At 36.7% G+C, this 22,663-nt stretch overlaps 1 protein-coding gene across 2 annotated transcripts in view; it reads left to right on the forward strand.

The window, feature by feature from the left end:
* agbl4 (AGBL carboxypeptidase 4) overlaps window positions 1-22,663 on the forward strand; it is a 343,262-nt gene that overhangs the window by 293,941 nt on the left and 26,658 nt on the right. For both annotated transcript variants that reach the window (XM_079383835.1, XM_079383836.1), the window contains exons 7-9: window positions 7,645-7,734; window positions 10,224-10,338; window positions 13,071-13,182. In XM_079383835.1, coding sequence (XP_079239961.1) covers window positions 7,645-7,734; window positions 10,224-10,338; window positions 13,071-13,182 — 317 coding nt within the window. The remainder of the gene's footprint in view (window positions 1-7,644; window positions 7,735-10,223; window positions 10,339-13,070; window positions 13,183-22,663) is intronic.

The following is a 22,663-nucleotide window of genomic DNA, read 5'->3' on the forward strand; positions in this document are numbered from 1 at the left end:
GGTAACATTCATACATTAAGGCATCAGGATGCCTGACGGGTGTCAAAGGAAAACATAGTGTAAGAAAAGCACTGATGCAGCGAAACGGGCAGGGAAAAAAAACTTTGCAGTTTGCTAAAGCACATTTGTCTTGTTTCATAAGAGTTTTTTCTGCCTTTTCTGCAGGGTTGGAGGTGGTGAATTGGATGCCTGTTGTTGATCTTTAGCACCACCTGCAGGTCAAAGGACTCCAAGTCCGACATGTGTAGTGTTTTGAGAGCAAGAGAAATGAAAAGAAAGAGAGCTCACGCAGCAGTTCTCAACATAAAGATAAACGTTTGCTCTCTGTTAAGCTGCAGGCCCTCTGGAAAACGCTGATAAAAACACTGACGTAAATGAACATTAAAAATACATCTTACAGAGTATTAATTCCGAAAAGAACCGTATGGAATGGCGGCAAGTGACTCGTAATGAATGTTTCTGGGCTGTTCGCTTTAATGGGGAGGGAGGTCTATAGGCACGGAGCAACGTAAACACAAGGCTCGCCCCATCTGTTCCGCACGTCTAAGTGTAGCGTTTGCCTCCAGGCTGCTGCATTGTTTTACATACGCTGGCTTGTTTGCGGCGGGTCGGGCCCGAGGTGGGATTTATAACTGATGGAAGCACACACCCGGCGTCTGCTGAAACGCAAGCGCTCACATTTCCAGCAAACGCCCGAGCCTTTCCACTGAGACTTCTGAATGGCAAAGCCATCCATCTCTGTGAAGGACATAGAGGGGGAGAGAGGCGGCGAGAGAAATTTTCCTGTAAAATTCAACGAATGTTTTATGATTGCAGCCCATGCTGAAGTGTTTTCAGGCCCCCAGGAAGCAGATTAGAATATATATGGGTGAACGTAGCATAGCAGCAATCAGCATTTCCTGCAGCTCAGCACAAACCCAGATGAGATCAATAAGATATTAGGCTTGTGTACATAGCAATGAGCTCAACGATCACCGGAGTCGTTTAGGACACAGCGAGAGAGGCCGTGATATATTATTGACCGGCCATACAAGACAAGGCAGTCTCATGGGAGGGCGGTGTATGTATGTGTGTGTGCGCGCGTGCGTGCGTGCGTGCGTGCATCCATGTGGTAACAGTTGCTTTACATGACAGATAATCATCTGTTTACTGCAGTGGGGTTTTCTGCTACCCCTGTGCAGTGACTATGAAAAGTCAAGTCACCTTTATTTATATAGCGCTTTTAACAATGTAAATTGTGTCAAAGCAACTGCACAATATCAAAAAAGGAAAATAGTGTGTCAATAATGTAAAATGAAAAGATTAAAAAAAAGATTTTCAGTTAAAGGCATTTCATTATTGAATTCAGTGATGTCATCATCCAGTTCAGTTTAAATAGTGTCTTTGCAATCAGGTCGACGATATCGCTGGAAATGAAGTGTCCCCAACTAAGCAAGCTAGAGGCGACAGCGACAAGGAACCAAAACTCCATCGGTGACAGAATGGAGAAAAAAAACCTTGGGAGAAACCAGGCTCAGTCAGGGGGCCAGTTCTCCTCTGGCCAAACGAAACAGAAGTTCAATTTCAACTTCAGCAAAGTCAAATTGTAAGGGCTCAACTGGTTCCAGTGGTCTTTCCCGATGGCTGTCTAAGTGGCGGGGTCCTCACTGGGGATCTGTCTCTGGCGCTCATTTCGGTGTCCTGGTCTCCGCCAACGATCAGGGCCACATACATCATCTCCCAGCGCCGATCCACCATCTGATCCGGACACGGACTGAGAAACAGAATAGAAACAGACAAATATTAGCGAAGATGCCATTCTTCTTATGATGTAACGAGTACATCATGTGTTATGGGGAGTGTTCCCGGTTCTGGTTGATCTAATTAATGCAGCCTAACAATCCTTTAACGGATTTGAATAATAGAAGTGTATTAGTGTGTAATGCGTAAGCCAGGTTAAAGAAATGTCTTTAATCTAGATTTAAACTGACAGTGTGTCTGCCTCCCGAACAGTATTAGGTAGATTGTTCCAGAGTTTGGGTGCTAAATAGGAAAAGGATCTGCCGCCTGCAGTCGATTTTGATATTCTAGGTATTTTCAAATGGCCAGAGTTTTGAGAACGCAGCAGACATGGAGGACTTTAATGTGATAAGAGCTTGCTCGAGTACAGGGCTTTATAAGTAATTAACAAGATTTTAAAATCTATACGATGTTTGATGGGGAGCCAATGCAGTGTTGACAGAACCGGGCTAATATGGTCGTACTTCCTGGTTCTAGTAAGGACTCTAGCTGCTGCATTTTGTACCAGCTGTCATTTGTTGATCAAGCGTACAGAACAACCACCCAATAAAGCATTACAATAGTCTAACCTTGAGGTCATAAACGCATGAATTAGTATTTCTGCATTTGACGTTGAGAGCATAGGTCGCAATTTAGATATGTTTTTGAGATGGAAAAACGCAGTTTTACAGATGCTAGAAACATGGCTTTCAAATGAAAAATTGCTATCAAACAACACACCTAGGTTCCTAACTGATGAAGAAGAATTGATAGAGCAGCCGTCAAGTGTTAGATAGTGTTCTAGATTATTACATGTGGGGTTTTTAGGTCTGATAATTAACACCTCTGTTTTTTCAGAATTTAGCAGTAAGAAGTTACTCGTCATCCAGTTTTTTATACCGACTATGTATTCTGTTAGTCTCCTATCTCCTGATAATATCTCCCAAGGGTAACATGTAAAGCGTGAAAAGTAACAGCCCTAGTACTGAGCCTTGAGGTACTCCGTACTGCACTTGTGATCGATATGATAACTCTTCATTCACTGCTACGAACTGATGGCGTTCAGATAAATACGATTTGAACCATGCTAATGCACTTCCACTAATGCCAACAAAGTGTTCTAGTCTATTTAAAAGAATGTTGTGGTTGATAGTGTCGAACACAGTGCTAAGATCCAGTAGAACTAATAAAGAGATACAACCATGATCAGATGATAGAAGCAGGTCATTTGTAACTCTAATGAGAGCAGTCTCAGTACTATGATACGGTCTAAATCCTGACTGGAATTCCTCACAAATACAATTTTTCTCTAAGAAGGAATATAATTGTGAGGATACTACCTTTTCTAGTATCTTTGACAGAAAAGGGAGATTTGAGATCGGTCTGTAATTAACTAGATCTTTGCGGTCAAGTTGTGGTTTTTAATGAGAGGCTTAATAACAGCCAATTTGAAGGTTTTGGGGACATATCCTAATGACAGTGATGAATTAATAATAGCCAAAAGGGGATCTATGACTTCTGGAAGCAGCTCTTTTAGTAGTTTAGATGGAATAGGGTCTAACATACAGTCAGGTCCATAAATATTGGGACATCGACACAATTCTAACATTTTTGGCTCTATACACCACCACAATGGATTTCAAATGAAACAAACAAGATATGCTTTAACTGCAGACTGTCAGCTTTAATTTGTGGGTATTTACATCCAAATCAGGTGAACGGTGTAGGAATTACAACAGTGAGTGGGGAGAACCTGTTTGATGTTTTGATCGAGACGGAAGAGTGGTGTTTTGACCCGCGACTAAGTCGCCTCACAGTCACCCAGCTGCCCTGCTGCACGGGCTCAACCGGAACCGAACAATGTGCAGGACTCCCTGAGCTAGTCGCATCCAAAGCAGTATCTACAGCCCTCACATTCTTACTATCCTCAACTAAAGTTTGGATGCGTGTCTCTAATTCTGAAACCTTCTCTGTCAGCCTAACTATTTCCCTGCATTTATCACATGTGAATCCCTCATCACCGACAGAGAGAGATAAACTATACAGGTGACATGAAATGCAAACAACAATAGCAGGAGAAGAAGCGTGAATGAATGATACCAACTTAACTTACCACTTACCACTGTTGTTTGATGAACTCGTGAAAAACGGAGCGAGAGAGAAATGAAAACGGAGCGAGAAAAAAGAAAACAATAATAGGCGCGAATGGAAGCGGGAGTAACAAGCTAACCAGCTGATGTGCTGATGTGCTGCACTCGCGGTTTTAAAAAGCGAACGCTCAAATTAGTTAGATAAGTTTGATTAGATAATATCAGAACTTGGTGGGAATTAAGTTATATATTATCACTTTAAACAACAGAGAGTGAAAGTAAGGTAACGATTCAATAAAAAAGCGGAGCTACAAACGCAAACCTCTCAGCAGCACAACAGACAGGGACAGACTGAAGCAATCCATCCAAGATTATTATCATAATATGATTGCATGTTAAATTATTTTATAATTTTTTTTATCATAATATAATTGCATGTTAAATTATTTTATAATTTTTTTTATCATAATATAATTGCATGTTAAATTTTATAAAAAAAAATTATCATAATTGCATGTTAAATTATTTTATAAAAATATTCTAAAATATTCTTTAAAATAATACATATAAATGTACTATGTTACTTTACATAAAAATATTTGGTATAGGGACCAGTTCTCGCTATTAACTAGTTTCTTATTAGCATGCCTTTTGTTAATATATTAGCTGTTTATTAGTACTTGTAAAGCATTTATTCTATATGGCCATATTCTACATCCCTAATCCTACACAAAACCTAAACTTAACAACTACCTTACTATTAATAAGCAGCAAATTAGGAGTTTTTAGAGGCAAAAGTCGTAGTTTATGGTTTGTTAATAGCTAGAATTGGACCTTAAAAGTGTGACCATGATGGTAAATATTAGTAATTGTTGTAGTAGTAGTATAATTAGTAGTAGTAGTAGTATATGAAATATTATTTAAAAATATTTTTAGGCAAATTAAAACAACATGGTCTTTATGGCAGGGGCCAGTGAAGAGTTTAGAGAATGATGATAAATAATAAATAATTATTGTACAAAAAAAAAAATACAATAATAATAATAATTTGTTTTATTCAGCTTAGTAGAAACAAAATACGCTTTTTACATTTTCCAGATAATACAATTTTAACATTTATTATTTTGATTTAGAATTTTTACAGTATAAAGTGGGTCTTTATTTTATAATATGAAGTCACCTTTTGAATTTTAGGAGGGGGTCCTTTTTAATCATGTTTTGGGGTCTGTGGCATCAAAAGTTTGAAAACCTTATGGTGGTGTGCAGAGATATTATGTAATACTGTATCTACCTGGAACACTTTATTGACAAGTCAGCATTAAGGACTGGAACAATCTAGCGTTCTTTTTATGAAGAAAGTGGTGGTGAATTTACCACATTTTTCTTGTAGTAGCAATAACTGTACTTTGGCAGAAGCTGTTGTTACCACAGTAGATTTTTATAAATCCAATCCCTCTTACTACTAGTAATAGCCATCTTTGAGACGACAGGCTTCCTTGAACTGCTTTAAGAGCAAAACTGCCAAAATGATCTCAGGTACAGTTCTAATCATTTCCCTTCAGCCTTCGCAATCCTTTACAGACTTAAAGACAGTCCCACGGGAGCCCGAGTCACCATAGACATAATGTATTAGGCCATGCTTGTCTTTACAGCTAGTGATGGATGGATATAATATTAAAGGAGCCTGCTGAATAATGCATTTGGATATTTTAATGTTTCATTCGTGGTCAAGTGTGGAAGTGAGGAGGATATCTTTGAGGATTGACCTGTGTTCTGTTACTCCTCAGACTGCTGAGGCATTAGTACGCATGTGCGTTTGTGCCTTATTAATTCTGTAATATTCCTCTGACACAAACACACACGTAAGACAGTGCATCTTCATTTTTCATCTTGATGCATTACTTCTGCGTTGAATAGAATCATCCATATTAGTTCAAAGACCAATTTAGCATTTTCAGTCATCAGTGCCTGTTCTTTAAAAACTCTGTGTTTTATCTATGTGCCTGCGAATAGAAAGTGATAATAGAAACAGTGGACTTATATACTGCAAGTGTGTGTGTGTGTGTGTGTGTGTGTGCGCGCTTGTGCTTCTATCTCCCTACAGGTGTAAATTCTTGGTCATTATGTGATTTTCTTGCTAGAAGAAGTTCTTTCTGGCTTACCTGTTTGGGCAACCCACGGAACAAACCGATAAGAGAAAACCATGAAGGCCGAGCAAATTCCCCATCGTGCATGTTCCTGTAGCATCCAGCCTTAAGAAACGGAGTGCTCTGAGACTAAAATGTGCTCGCTTCTCTGCCTGGAAGCGCATCAGACTTTTAAAGAGGAGCTTTTGTTGGCAGTCCTTTCGCATTCGTCCAGCCTTTCTTTTCATTAACTTGAATGGTATTCCCATTCCATTCCCAACTGGCATCGCTCACAAAGAGGGACTGATTTGATTTACGCTGCATTAAATTCCTCTCTGTATCATTTTGGAGATTGTAAAAGAGGAGAAGAGGACTAAATGTCTGGAAACAGATCTAGGAGTTATTATTGATGCATGATGAAGTACCTAACATGGAATTCATTTAAAAACACAGTAACCTTAAAATCCCATCTACCAAAAACTAAGGGCTTTTAAAAGGTTCATATAGTTTTGTAGCATTTTATAATTTTTTGCTAAAGTCCTATTATTATTATTATTAGTGTTGTAGTTGTTGACATTGATATTTATATTAAGAAATGGAATTCAGCAAAAATTGACATAAGTTTTCAAACATAGGTTTTGTTGTGCTTTCTAAATACTGGCTGGGAATCATCAGATTCATTTTATTTATTATACAATGCAATTGTTTTATTCTATACTTATTCTGTGGACAGTATTGAATTTATTTATACATAGTGACCTTATTTCAATTTGCCAGAAAATCTAAAAGGGACAAAAAAGTCTTTTTTAACATATTCACTAAAGCCTGCTTATTAGGTTTTCAGGTTTAGTTTTACATGAATGCTTTACCCCTGTCCCTGACCCTTTGAATTAAACAGGCTGTTTGCTATAACTTTGAGCGTTCTATATATGAATGACCTCTATTATGATTGGCCAACCTCTGCATACTGGTATATTTCTTACTGTCTTTAGTAACTTTTAATGGCCGTTTCTGAATGACCCAATTTTGCAGCTTAATTTACATAAATGGTTTGAGTGGATGGGGATGGATAATAAACTTCTGCTTTTAGTAAATACTGAGTACACATTGCCTTAATTAAATGCTAATTAGTGGTATATGCTAAGGAAAGCATCTTTATTGAGCAACTTTGGTGCACAAGTCATCCCACACTGTTTTTATATGCTTCAAATGATGAAGCTTATCAAAAAGAGCAGTGCTATTCATTTTCTAAGCAATCCAATAAAACTGAAAACAAATCCAGTAAACGTACGTTGAAAGAGGTCTGGAACATTAGACCTCATCATAGAGACTTCGGGGTGGGCACTTTTTAATTTAATATTAAATTGGTGTAGTTAAAGTCTTAATTGAAAAGATGTAGGCGCTTGAGGATCCATGTTCATTCGCCAGCCACAAGATGTTTTTCTCCTGCTCTTGTGATCAGTAGCTCATTGTGTTTTGTCCTCCTGTGGTGTCTTCATTAGCTCGGACATTTCCTATCACTCCTGTCCTGTCATACTGGGTTTCCTGCTGCATGTCTGAGGTCTGAAACTCCAGGGCCCAGACATATGGCTCCTGACCACACATACACTGTCCTGCCAAGACCCCTACCTGCTGAGACTAACCTTTCTGCATTTGTGTGTGTGTTTCAGCCCATCTGAACCAAGAGCGAGAAAAGCGGGTGGTGTTTCTCACAGCCCGTGTTCACCCTGGAGAATCACCTGCTTCCTTCATCTGTCAGGGTAAGACCTTGTCTCGTCTCGACACACACACATACGCAGCCCGATGATGTCCTGAGATCCTGTAATCTGCTGAAATACAAAACTCTGACCAACGTTAAGGACGGTTAGCCTCGGTGGGCCTCTGTGTTTCATCAGAACGCTTTTCTTTTTGTACTTTAAGTTCTGGGCTCCGCTGTAAGCGAAGGTCAGCGGATGAGCGGAAAAACAGGAGGTCAGGGAGTGTACGGCAGATTAGGGGAAGTGTCAGCTCATCTTCTCTGCATCACTCCTAAATCTGTTTAAAGCCGGCGATGCAAAGACCTTACCTGTCACGGAGCACAACACTTGCTGACACAACAGTCTGACAAAATGCCCAGATTTCAAAGGCAATAACATCAATTCTATAGAAAAAGTCTGCTTTCACTTTGCGTTACAATACAGAGACATGGCTTTCCTGAAAGTGTCCTTGACAAATAATGATACAATGCAGTCTTTTCACTGGTGGATTATGTTTCCAAAGCTTAATGTAAAATCATTATCAGAAACTTAATATATTTAATTTATGGCAAAATTTGGTAATTCTGTATGTTGTCTGAGCGTTGGCATTCTCTGAGGTCCTCTGAGGGGTTGGCATCATCTCTTCTCAGGTGTTCGGCCATCTCAGATCATTTAAGGGTTGGATCCAGACTGAAGCTTCTGTAATTCCTAGTTACCATGAGATGTTAATCGTGGCAGAAACAGAGAAGCAAATAGAGACATAATTAGCGTAGCTGCTGTTCCATCTAAGCAAAAATGATTTTCTAAGCAACTAATTGATTTTCAACCTGAAATGAAAATTGGACAAAAATACAATATCAATTAAATATTAACATAGCTAAAGCAACACCCAGGAAACCACATTGTGATGAGTTTTACTCGTGACCACTCATAATTTCTTGAAAAAAAAGTGAAATTGTAAAATGTTTTCTATTTAATTATATTTTAATTTAAAATGCAATTTATTCCTATGATGGTAAAGCTGAATTTTCAGCAGCCATTACTCCACTTTTCGTGTTAAATGATCCCTCAGAAATCATTCGGATTTTCTAATTTGGTGCTTAAGAAACATTTCTTATTATTAACCGTGTTAAAAAACTTTTGTGCTGCTTAATATTCTTTGTGAAAACAATAATACATTGTTTAGGATTCTTTAATGAATAGAAAATTAATAAGAACAGCAATTATTTGAAATAGAAATGTTTTGTAATAAATGTCTTTGTTGTTACTTTTGATGCGTCCATGCTATATTAATTAAAAACAAATACTGATCCTAACCCTTTCAGTATTTTTACTGTGTATTGTATACTGTGAATATATAATAGTCATGTCATGTCTAAAATCAAAGTATGGAAATATATTAATAATGTGCCATACATACACAGGTTATTATAGGGCCCTTGAGCTGAAAAAGTTTGAAGACCCCTGTCTCAAAATATTTCATGGAAGTGCTGTGGGTTAGTGTTAGATGTTGGCAATCAGGCATTGGCAGCCACCCACAACATCATTTAGAACACTCACATTTTTCTAAAATGTTAAATGAAATTTATTCTTGTTTCATTTACCAATATTAAATAGTATTGTTTGCATATGTGTACTATATAATTGTCTATATATCTGCATGACTTCTGCCGTCTGTCATCCTGCATTATAATTTGCCACTGAAAATAAAACAGTCAGTCTATAACTTCTGTGTGCATCCAGATGATTTAGGACTGTCATTTGATGTGATTGTGATAGTGGTTCGTCTCAGCCTAAATCTTCATGCAGCTAATTATTGAGTTCGGCCTTGTTGTAATTCTGAAGAGGGCTTTTTATGCTTAACTGAAGTTCGGTCAGTACAAAGCTTCAAAGTCACCTGCCCTGCCACCTTAATAACACACACACATGCGGATATGCATGAATAAATATAGGAACTTCAAGCAATTAGATAGCATAGCAGTGTGGCCTGCCTCTGTGCCACATTGACTCAATTAGAGAGCTTGTTATGCCTCCATTAGCACTAATGAGCAGGACAGAGTGGGTGAGGGGTTGAGGAAGATGGGGGAATGAGATGGGGTCTGCCCTCTCTCACACACACACTCCTGCTCTCTCTTTCTATGCTTCTTGTTTACCTGTCAATTATTTGCTCTCAGTACAGGGCAAATGGAAGGACAACTGGAGACCGCCGCTATCGACATTCCTCACTCGCTGCCATTCTTTCTGTCTGTCCTCTGTCTGTCTCTTTCTCATTTTGTTGCTCTAATTAGTATGATCTTTGATTCTCAGATGTATAAATCTCTCTCTTTCATTCTGTTGTCTGGTCTTTTTCATTTGTGTTGACTGGTGATGTGTGACTCTGATATCCTTCGCTGATGTTTTAACGCCATTTGCTATCCAATGATTATTTTGTCTTTTAAACTCAATTTGATATGATGAACTTGTTTTGCGTGTCGAGTGTTATACTTTATTGCATGTTTTTGTCTTTCCTGCAGGTGTCATCGACTTTCTGGTCAGCCAGCATCCCGTCGCTCAGGTCCTGCGTGATCATGTGATCTTTAAGATCGTTCCCATGCTCAACCCTGACGGCGTGTACTTGGGAAACTACAGGTCAGCTGAAATGATCACACATGATATAATATTTTGCAACATGCATATATTAGTTCCCACTATCACTTAGTCACACAGATTTTCTATGTATATTATTACATTTATAAATGTTATGTATTTATTAAGTTTTTTTAATGTCATCATTGAAACTATATGTATAGGTCAGTAAGTTTTTTTTTTTAAATCTCTTTTATTCATTTTAATTTACTTTTATTCAGCAAAGATGCAATTCAAAGGTGTCAGTAAATACTTACCTTGCGACAAAAAAAAAACTACTTCAAATAAATTAAATCTTTTTAAACTTTCTATTCACCAAAGAAGCCTGAAAAAAATGTATCATGGTTTCCACAAAAATATAAAGCAGCACAGCTGTTTTCAACATTGATGATGATAATAATAACAAATGTTTCCTAATCACCAAATCAGCATATTAGAATGATTTCTGAAGGATCGTGTGATGCTGGGGTAATTGCTAAAATATTTGATAATTTATATAAAATTATAATAATATTTCACTTTTTCTACTGTATTTGTTATTAAATAAATGCAGCCTTGATGAGCATGAAATTTATTTCAAAAGCACACAAATCTTACAGACCATGAACTTTAGAATAGTCCTGTATGTATATAATAATAATAATAATAATTATTATTATTATTATTATTAATATATTGTCATCATACTCAAAGCTCCTGATCTGTCAGTGTTTTATAAGACATTTTACATGAGTGAAGTGAACAGACCATAAAACTTTAGAATAGTCAGGTATGTGTGTATGTTTTTATGATAATAATAATAATAATAATATAATTATATTATATCATCATGCTCAAAAGCCCCTTATCTGTCAGTTTTTTATGAGATATTTCACACGAGTGAAGTGAAAGTCTACAGAAGTAAATTTAATACAACTGTGTGTGTGTGTGTGTGTGTGTGTAGTGGCCTCTCTACATTAGTGTTGTCTTCACTCCTAATCCCATTATTGGCTTTAATATAATGGTGGCGATCATTCTGAATATATCAGTGCCTCGCTGTGTTTTCCCATAGGCCTGCAGAAACTGCGTCAGTGGCTGCCACCTTGTGACGGCTCTTATGAACTGAAGGGCTGCAGAGGTGGATCAATGGTTCAATGGTGGTGACAGGGCTGACATACGACATATGCCACCACTGACCCTTAAAGGTGCTCTCGACAGCAACTTTAACCGATGCTGCCTCAATGAGAGCCATTGTGGTCCATAATTAGAGACCAGATCCATCTCTCTCTCCCTCTGTGCTGAATCAGTAGTTTTTTGGTCGAGAGAGAGAGAGAAAGCAGATGCAGTAGGGGACATGGGATCAATCCTTGCTGACTGGGGATTAGTGTTGTTCTGAGGGCAGCAGTATTGACTACAGGTTCAGCTCAAAGTCACAGTCACAGAGTCTCAGCTGGACAGCAGCAGGGACTCAGGCATCTGTCCATTCCCCACATCGGTCCACTGCCTCGGGGAAAGGAAAATAACAAACAGAGACCTGTACATGTCCAATGGTGTGGAAGAAGAAAACTCTTAATATTACCCAAAACATCAGATGCCACTTTCTGTCTGTAAATGTAGTGTGGTATGGTTGCTTTTAAAGGAATAGTTCACCCAAAAATGAAAATCTGCTGAAAATGTACTCATCCTCAGGTCATCCACGATGTAGATGAGTTAGTTTGTTCCATCAGATTTGGAGAAATTTATCGTTACATCACTTGCTCTCCAATGGATCCTCTGCAGTGAATGGGTGCCGTCAGAATGAGACAAACAGCCAATAAAAACATTACAATAATGGATTTGCATTTTTGTCCAGAAGCAGTGGTTTAAGTTTAAAACCCCTGATGGATTTTTTCTTACAAACATGTACAGTAGCTTTTTATTTCATAAGATGTTAACTGATTGACTGGACTTGTGTGGATTATTGTGATGCTTTAATCAGCTGTTTGAACTCTCATTCTGACGGCACCCATTCACTGTAGTGGATCCATTTGGTGAGAAAGTGATGGAATTTTTCCAAATCTGTTGCAATGAACAAATAAACTCATCTGCTTCTTGGATGGCCTGAGGGTGAGTACTCTTCCTTAAAAATATGTTTTTTAAAGTATTACAAATAAATTATTATAGTATAGCCACAATGAAACTGTGTAAATGTTTTAATCTGAATTAGAATCATTAAAACCAGAAACTCTAATGAATGCAAATCTGCTGATTTTGAAATGTTTATGACAGACACCACAGCGTTCATCCTCAGTGATTTGATGCTTTTCACCTCTCATTTGCATAATGTTGAATATGTCACAACTTTTCGATGCTTACACCTCTGTGCTGTCAATCCCACAATGCCCTGCATGAGCCTGCCACTCATCTCTCTCTGCTCGCTCCGCACAAGTGGACATGAAATGTGTGTGATTTTTCTGCAGTTCTGACCACAGAATGTGTGTGGATTTCACTTTGAGCTTATCTGTGTTCAAACCCAATAGTAAATAACACAAATGGTTGTGGTTTCACAGCCACGCCCACATGGACTCTCATTGGTCCAAAGTCTCCTCACACAGTAGTTACCTATTAAACATCAAATATGCTCATATTCACTGTGATATTATCACTTTGCACAGCTTTTTGCTCTCTGTGAGGTCTGCCAAAAAAAGATGAAGGTATTGGTGTTTTATCATTGTTTTATTGAGTTGAATTGTTGATTTGTTTGCATTTATTTTTAGGTGTTCTCTAATGGGCTTCGATCTGAACCGTCATTGGCAGGACCCTTCCCCTTGGGCCCATCCCACTCTACATGCCGTAAAACAACTCATTGTCCAAATGAACCAAGACCCAGTGAGTATCCTTATAATAAAGCAGCAATTTTTTGGTGGAAGAAAATATTCCATTGAAAGCTCCTTTTGCTGTTTTAACAGACTGTCTAATGTTTCAGTGCACCAGTGAAATGCAGTGTATTATATTTTGGGGAAAAATAGCCACATGGTGCACTTCTAATTCTAATTATCTCTATATATTAAACTGTTAGGAGAAAGTATTTTAACACTGAGCTTTAATAAAAACACACTTACTGTCTTTGAAACATAAGGTTATATATAGTATGTATAACAACCTGGGTCAGCATAAAGGAACCAATGTACTATTCAAAGCAGTTACAACTCAGCATTTTTCTCAATGAGTGTATCTATGTGAGTGTTTGCACAACCTCTGCCCAGGTGAGTCTCCTACACACACTCTCGCACATCTTGTCTTTTGTTTGAGAAAGCGCCGCCTCAACTTCCTTTATGTTAATTATAGCAGAAGAGTGAGGTTGTTGGATTAGTGAAGGTCAGATGCTGTCCTGGGAATCGTCTGCCCTTTCCTGCTCTTTCACATCCTGATAAGACCGGCAGGCACACTCAGGAGCGGAGGGCAGCGCCACGCGGCTTAACCTTTCCCCCAGGCCTGACACACTGATCAATGTGTTGCTTCATGGCAGAGTGATCTGCTCATGTCCCTCACATCCCGACAAACACACACACGTATGCTTCATTACATTGTGAGATTAGATGTGAGGAACGTTCCAGAGTAACGTAGTCGCATACTTACCATGGGTCCTAAATGGATCCAAACAAGCAGCTTTACAACTCTTACTTGATTGCTTCATTTGATTGAGCACCCCAATCATTTTAACACAAAGCCATTGGTTTATTCGACCAATAGCAGACATGAAGTGTGTTCGGGAAATCTGTCTGAAAATGTCTGTCATTACATAAAAAATACAATTATGCTCACCAATGCTAAATTTATTTGATCAAAAATATAGTAAAAACAGTCATATTATTACAATTTATATTTCTATATTTTTATGTTTTTATATGTATATTTTTATCTATTAAAATTAATTTATTCCTTAAGAAATCATTCTAAGATGTGACCCTGGACCACAAAACCAGTCTCAAGTTTCACAGGTAGATTTGTAGCAATAGCCAAAAATATATTGTATGGGTCAAAATTATTGATTTTTCTTAAAATATTAGGATATTAAGTAAAGATCATGTTCCATGAAGATATTTTGTAAATTTCCGACACTAAATATATCAAAACCTAATTTTTGATTTGTAATATGCATTTCTAAAGACTTTATTTGGACAAATTTAAAGGTGATTTTCTCAATATTTTGATATTTTTGCACCCTCAGATTGTCAAATTGTTGTATCTCGGTCAAATATTGTCCCATACATCAATGGAAAGCTTATTTATTCAGCTTAATAATAAAATATTATTTCAGTTTTTTTAAAATGGACTCTTATGACTAGTTCTGTGGTCCAGGGTCATGTTAATTTGGTGCTCAATAATGTCTTATTATAAATGTAAAAAATAGTTGTGCTGCTTCATATATTTTGTGGAAACTGTGAGACTTTTTCAGGATTCAAAAGAACAACATTTATTTGTTATAGAAATCTTTTATTATACATTATACATATCTTTACTGTCACTTTTGACTGACGTAATGCCTTTTATTTTCTATTGAAAACAAATCTGACTGGCCCCATACTTTTGAATGCTGGTTGTGTGTATGTTTTGCGTATTTATATATAAATAATTTGATTTGGCATTTTCCAGAATGCTTGTAGAATTTCTCTGAATTTTAGTTCAGTAAAATTCCACTTCCTTTTATTCCATTTCAATATCCAACTCTCACTGTCTTACGGAGTTGAAAAGAAAAGAAAAGAAAAACGACAGAGGCAGCTAGTTTAGACAGATGTGTAAGATGCTGGTTTTATGAGGAAAGAGTGTATGTAGGCAGGAGAGAGGGACTCTGGGGAGAGGTAAACATTTCATAGCTCTCTCTGGATCCCTCACTTTGTGTCCTTGTTTCATTCCCTTCTGTCCTTTTAAAGAGATTTAGTGGGGTTTGGGAAATCATAGTGCCCCTTTCTCTTTTTTGTGAAGTTGTTGCTAATAACAAGCTCACAATACGTTTGAGTAGTTGCCAGTTTAAGCACATGAAGTCAGAAGTTCACCTATCACTTAGAGGGGTCACCAAGGGAACATAACCAGGAAAATGTTATTTCCCTTGTATGTAATTAGTCATTAAGCTGATGCTTTTATCCAAAGCGACTTGCAGTACACTTATTACAGAAACAATCCACCTGGAGTTTAGTTGCTCAAGGCAGTGTAGCACAAATCCTGACATCCCTGTGCGAACCACAAGTAGTGACGTCACACGAGCATTAAAATGAACACAATGTTGATATTTTGGCTTGCTGTATGTAGCAGTGTAGATTTAAATGTTGATCCAAACAGTTAATGTAGACAAATAATTTTCTAGAATGGAGCTGCTTCTCAAATCTTTCCTATGCTCCACGAAAGCAGTTTACCTGATAAAATCTGCTCCTGTGTGTAAATATACAGCATATTTGTGACTTCTATGCAGTATAAAAATAGACATGCAAATTTTATCAGAATAATACTATTGATAGATTTCCTGAAATCATTTTGATGCAATTTTGTTATGTCCGTTTTCTTACATATGAAAGACATCATCATAACGGTTCAAATGTAAAAACTGTAACTTGAATGCAATGTAAGTGGCTTTGGATAAAAGCGTCTGCTAAATGCATAAATGTAAATGTGATGTAAATTATACAGGGGACACCCAAAATTAGTACATAACAAAAGTTACAATTAAAAATAGGGCCTAAATTATTATGCATTAATTATGTTTGTGTGTTTTTTCATAAATATAATACTGTTTGTATAAAAATATTGATCTTATGGAAATATTGTGTGAGGATAATTCTCATTTTCTTATCACATACTATTTGGACTGTCTGCAACACATGTAAAATATTAATTTTGTCATGGGGCATCATTTTTATTGGTTCATATGGCCAATATGTATTTTGTATTCATTCTGATGGCTCTTATGCTTGATTTTAAGATTCATCCAGCTAAGTAATAATCTTGGGAAATCAAAAGAAATCCCAATTTGCAGAATGAGAAGTATGCTATTTTGAGTTGAGCTTATATGAGCTGCTAATGTCTGTGAGGCAGTTTAGATTTGGATGGAGTTTTGGATTACTTGTGCATTTGTTGTTGTTGTTCACAATATGGTGTGGAGGGTTTTTGACCGAGAAATACATCCCAGTATGCACAACAGAGGAGGAGAGATCAGGACGGGGAAAAACTTCCGTCCCCAACATCACACTGAGAATCTTACAGCTATACTGACAAATACATACAAATGCAAACAAGCGCGCACACACATACACATACATAAATGCAAACACAGACACATGCATATGCGTGCCATGTGAGATCTCAAGCCAGACTGGCATTGGCTGTGTTCTCTATGGTTAATCACGTTAGACACAGCACAGATCAAAGCTATGGGATGCCAATCTCTGTGCCAGCCCACTGATAGGGGGCCAGTGCCCCCACTGCCCACTGGCACATTCCACCAGTATGGTACACTTTGGTCTCCCATTATTTTTTTTAAAGCATTAGAGGCATAACTGCCATGTTTGTTTGTTTGTTTGTTTGTTTGTTTTTTGAGAGAGAGAGAGAACTATTAGATATGTTTAACAGACTGTCAATAAAATTAGAATGAAAAGTAATTAGTTTTAATTAATTAGTTTGTCAGATATCTGTATCTTAAAAAGAAAGAAAATATATTGAACACTATTTGATAACATTATTTTGACCCTTTTTTATTTACTTTATTTTATTTTTAAATCCATTTTTAGTTTCCAGTCTTCAGTATCACCTGATCCTTCAAACATTTCTGTTATATTGCAAAAAAATAAAACTAGAATGAAAAGTCATTTATTTTAAGTATGTAATTAAGTAGTTTTGATTAATTTGTTTGTCAGATATCTGTATCTTAAAAATAAAGAAAATATATTGAATACTATTTAATAGTATTATTTTTTACCTTTTCTACAGATTTTATTTTTATTTATTTATTTATTTTTCCTGAGATGGCAAAGCTATATTTTAAGTTTCCAGTCTTCAGTATCACCTGATCGTTCAGAAATCATTCTAATGCGCTGATTTGGTTCTGAAGAAATATTTCTAATTATAAATGTTGTAAATGGTAGTGCTGCCTAATATTTTTGTGGAAATTATTATACTTTTTCACGATTATTTGACTAAACATAAAAAAAAAAAAAGAGTATAGATAGATTTATAGAAAAATGTCAAATAGAGATTTTTACCAATGTAAAAATCTTTACTTGTGAATTTAAGGCATACTTTTATAACATACTTGTATAATTTCCTAATTTCTTAAATATTCATTGTATATGCATATAACATATATTAGCATATACTGTATATTAATACAAATTAATATGAATTAATATTGTGTAAGTCCTTGAATTTGACCTGATATTTTACCATTATCAGCACAGTTTATTTCAAATTTTAGGTTTATTTATTTTTATAATTTTTTTGTAATAAATATATTGGCCAATTTATTGTTTTAATGTAATAGCAAAATCACACAAATTAGGTTACCTATATTTACATATGGCTAACAGGGTTGAAAAATAATATTCTGAAGGTTAAGCACCTCCTGATTTTGTTTTTTTGTTTTTTTAGAAAATGCATGCTTCCAGACCCGCTCTCATATTCAACTCCACACAAACACTGTAGCATGGATATTAATTAGTGTGCAAGGCTACAACTGGTTCAACAGCAGGCAGAGTTCAGTGCCAAGCCAACACACCAGCTCCCCGTTCCCAGTATGCTAACACAGACCATGCTAAGCTAACGCATGCTAATCTACAACAACACTCACCTTTTAATTGCACAAACCTTTCTTGGTTAACACACTAGCTTGCATACTTTTCTGAGCCAAATATGTTTAAACCTGTGCTGGCAGAAAGAACACTTTACACCAATTACACAGCACTGTTCAAATTATACCAGTTACTAATATAAAGTTTATTGCATTTCTACAACAACTGATATTGGCAATGACTTTGTATTTGCTTTGAAAAGTGTTTTTCAAAGTGTTTTCATTGCCTTTTTTTCACTGGTGTCACTTTTTTTGTTTGTGCCAGAAACAAGCCCATATTTAGGTACATTTTGAACACATCACTGATGTGATTTTGTGTTCAATCCATCTCTTTGAGCACTAAAGTCACCTGAGTGGTTTTTAAACCGAAACAATTCACCATATTACACTCTCGAGTGAGCAGGTGAGAAAATGACTCAAAGTTAGTGATGCAGGTGTATATAATCTGTCCATGAGCACCAAGTATTTGTTTAGGAAAAATGAAAGAGAGAGAGAGAAAGAATAAGGAAACAAATGGACCTATCTCCCACGTAAAACGCTGCTTTTCCAGCCCATTTATCATGGAGAGAGAGGGATTCTTTTTGATTGGCTGATTACCTCGATCATTCATCATGGCCCAGATATCCCCACCAATCTGACAACAGCATTTTGGATAATTTGTTAAAGATGACAAAAGGGCCAGAATTGCCATGGTTCATTTCTGACCTTTTTAATATTAGAAAATTAATTTTCCGTCTGAAACAAATGTATTAGATCCTGTCAGACTGGCCAGATGAATATTGCACCTTGAAACCCCCCCTTCCCTGTGGTGTGTGTGTGCGTGCGCGTGTGTGCGCGCGCGTGTGTGTGCGTGTGTGTGTGTGCGTGTGTGTGTGCGCATGTTTATATGGTTTATGAGGACACAAATTTGTATAAGGACATGGGTATGACAGAGGTATTACAATATGAAGGAGGTTTATGAGGACACTGCCTGTGTCCCCGTAAATCAAAAGGCTTAAAAAACATACTAAATGGTGTTTTTTTTGAAAATCTAAAAATGCACAAAGTCTCCTGTGAGGGCTAAGTTTAGGTGTAGGGTTGGTGTAGGGCAATAGCACACACAGTTTGTTCAGTATAAACACCATTACGCCTATGGAGAGTCCCCATAAACCACAAAAACCAACGTGTGTGTGTGTGTGTGTGTGTGTGTGTGTGTGTGTGTATGAGCGGTTGTGTCTGATTCTGATAGTGGCAGAAAGCAGTCTTGCGAGAGAACGAGAGAGAAAGAAAGACAGAGAAGGAGAGAGTTGAGACGTCCTCTGGTGTCAGACGCACCTTTCTAAGCGATCTCCGAGATTTACGGGCAATTTACGTCCATCATCACTTCCTGTCCTCCGTTCTTCCATCATCTCACATTCAGTGAATCACTGAAATATCTGGACTTGTCTTTTTTTTCTCTTTCTTTCTCTGTCCCTTTTATGTTTTTAAGTGTATTGTTTATAAGAGAAGTCAGAAACACATTAGATGAGCTTCTGGTCAGAAATGGTATGGACTTTGGATTTTAATCATAAGCTTTTTATTGGACTGTTATGTTTCCTAAAAATCATGCTAGTTCCACAGTCGCTCCCTCATATAAATAAAAGTTATTGTGCATCATCAGCATTTCCTCTTCATTCTGAATCTTGGCAATAATGACTGATAAAATCACAAAAAATTTTAGCCACTTCAAAGCAAATATGAGAAAATATACACTACAGTTCAAATACTGTTTTCTTTATCAAAAACACACTGAAAACTATTTGACTGTAAAACTAGTATTACTGTGAAATAATATTACAATTTAAAATAATGTATTCTATTTGAATATATTTCCTATGATGGCAAAGCTGAATTTTTTGCATCATTATTCCAGTCTTCAGTGTCACATGATCCTTCAGAAATCATTCTAATAAGCTGATTTTTGTGCTCAATAAACATTTTTCATCATTATCAGTGATTATCAACAGCTGTGTTGCTTAATATTTTTTTTTGTCAGAACTGAGATCATTTTAAGGATTATTTGATTAGAACAGTTTAAAAGAACAGAATCTGCAATAGTAACAATTTAAAAATATTTACTTTAACTTTTGATCAATTTGCCCTTGCCGAATAACAGTATAAATATTACATATTATATAAATATGTATTTAAATAAATATATGCGTGTGTGTGTGTGTGTGTGTGCGTGTGTGTGTGTGTGTGTGTGTGTGTGTGTGTGTGAACATATGAATGCCATCACAACATTCAGAACTATTTATTATTACCCAGCTCGAATTTTAAGCCACATCTGTGTTGTGCTGAAGAGCTGTGTAGCATCTCTAATGAAGGAAGGAGGATGGAAACTGTTGCACTATGGAGCGCTGCCATTTTCCACCCTGGCAAACATCTGAAAAGCAAGATATAATCTGAACTCTGTCTGATGAGCTGTCTTTTCAAAGATCATGCACACAGATGCCTTCCATCTTTCCTTTTCTGCTTTCGCTTTGCATGTAATTGTGTGTTTTGACCTCAATCAGAATATTTTCCACATCACAACTGTATTTCAAGTCTTGCATTATCAAAATCTCTTTCTTTTCCCCTCGTCTGCGGAGGATGGACAAACTTCTGAGCGAGCAGAATCTGTTGCGTCCTCTCTTCATAGGTATTGCTGATGCTAAGTGCTTTGTGGTTAAACGCATCAGCTTCTAATCCTGCTTAAATCAGCACCATTTCTTAATTCATACAGATAAGCAGAGCATTTATGGGCCTTAACAGCCCAGACTAATTACTATTCCTTAGATAAGTGCTTGTCCGGCTAAATTCTTTTGACCTTCCATTTCTACTCAAAGGAACAGATAGACGTTTGCCTTCTATCCTCACATGCAAAAAGTGTGATGGGTATTAACTTCCTTTTTTATATGTACTTGAATATTCAACACGTCAACATTCAAATTATGCTCTATTTTCATATTCCTAATTTCTTAATTGCCCTTAATTGCTTAATTACAAATTCAAATGAACAAATCTGGAGGTCAGAGATGCATGCTAATTGAACAATCAATCAGCGTTAAGCTAGCAGAGTATTGTCCACCTTTGATTGACAGCACATTAAGAGTGTGTGATTGGCTGTCTGTTTGTTGACATTGAGGGATATAGATGGTGACTGTACTTTTCTGTCATGAACGTCCTTGATATTGCATAAGGAAAATCAAGGATGTAATTTTCACCTTGAAAATGATATTTTTATACCAAAGGAAAAGAACATAATTACTATAATATAATACTCATTTATATAACACTATAAATGAGTATTATATTAGGGATAATAGGAATAATACTCACTTCACAGTTTTTGAATATGGAAATTATATGTATTATAATATCAGTATTACAACAGATTAGTCATTCTTACTATAATATAACACTCACTTCACAGTTTTTGTATATGAAATTCATATTTATTTTATTTTTGTAACAGTATTAGAATTACATGATCATAGAGGTACATTATCAAAAAAATTGCCAAAATACATTAATTGTATAGTGTATAATATTTCATTTTATAATATTTAAATATTACGAACCCGATTCCAAAAAAGTTGGGACACTGTACAAATTGTGAATAAAAACAGAATGCAATGATGTGGAAGTTTCAAATTTCAATATTTTATTCAGAATACAACATAGATGACATATCAAATGTTTAAATTGAGAAAATGTATCATTTTAAGCGAAAAATAAGTTTATTTTAAATTTCATGGCATCAACACATCTCAAAAAAGTTGGGACAAGGCCATGTTTACCACTGTGTGGCATCCCCTCTTCTTTTTATAACAGTCTGCAAACGTCTGAGGACTGAGGAGACAAGTTGCTCAAGTTTAGGAATAGGAATGTTGTCCCATTCTTGTCTAATACAGGCTTCTAGTTGCTCAACTGTCTTAGGTCTTCTTTGTCGCATCTTCCTCTTTATGATGCGCCAAATGTTTTCTGTGGGTGAAAGATCTGGACTGCAGGCTGGCCATTTCAGTACCCGGATCCTCCTTCTACGCAGCCATGATGTTGTAATTGATGCAGTATGTGGTCTGGCATTGTCATGTTGGAAAATGCAAGGTCTTCCCTGAAAGAGACAACGTCTGGATGGGAGCATATGTTGTTCTAGAACTTGGATATACCTTTCAGCATTGATGGTGCCTTTCCAGATGTGTAAGCTGCCCATGCCACAGGCACTCATGCAACCCCATACCATCAGAGATGCAGGCTTCTGAACTGAGCGCTGATAACAACTTGGGTTGTCCTTGTCCTCTTTAGTCCGGATGACATGGCGTCCCAATTTTCCAAAAAGAACTTCAAATTTTGATTCGTCTGACCACAGAACAGTTTTCCACTTTGCCACAGTCCATTTTAAATAAGCCTTGGCCCAGAGAAAACGTCTGCGCTTCTGGATCATGTTTAGATATAGCTTCTTTTTTGACCTATAGAGTTTTAGCCGGCAACGGCGAATGGCACGGTGGATTGTGTTCACCGACAATGTTTTCT

Source organism: Barbus barbus, assembly GCF_936440315.1.
Source record: "Barbus barbus genome assembly, chromosome: 29".
NCBI lineage: Eukaryota > Metazoa > Chordata > Actinopteri > Cypriniformes > Cyprinidae > Barbus > Barbus barbus.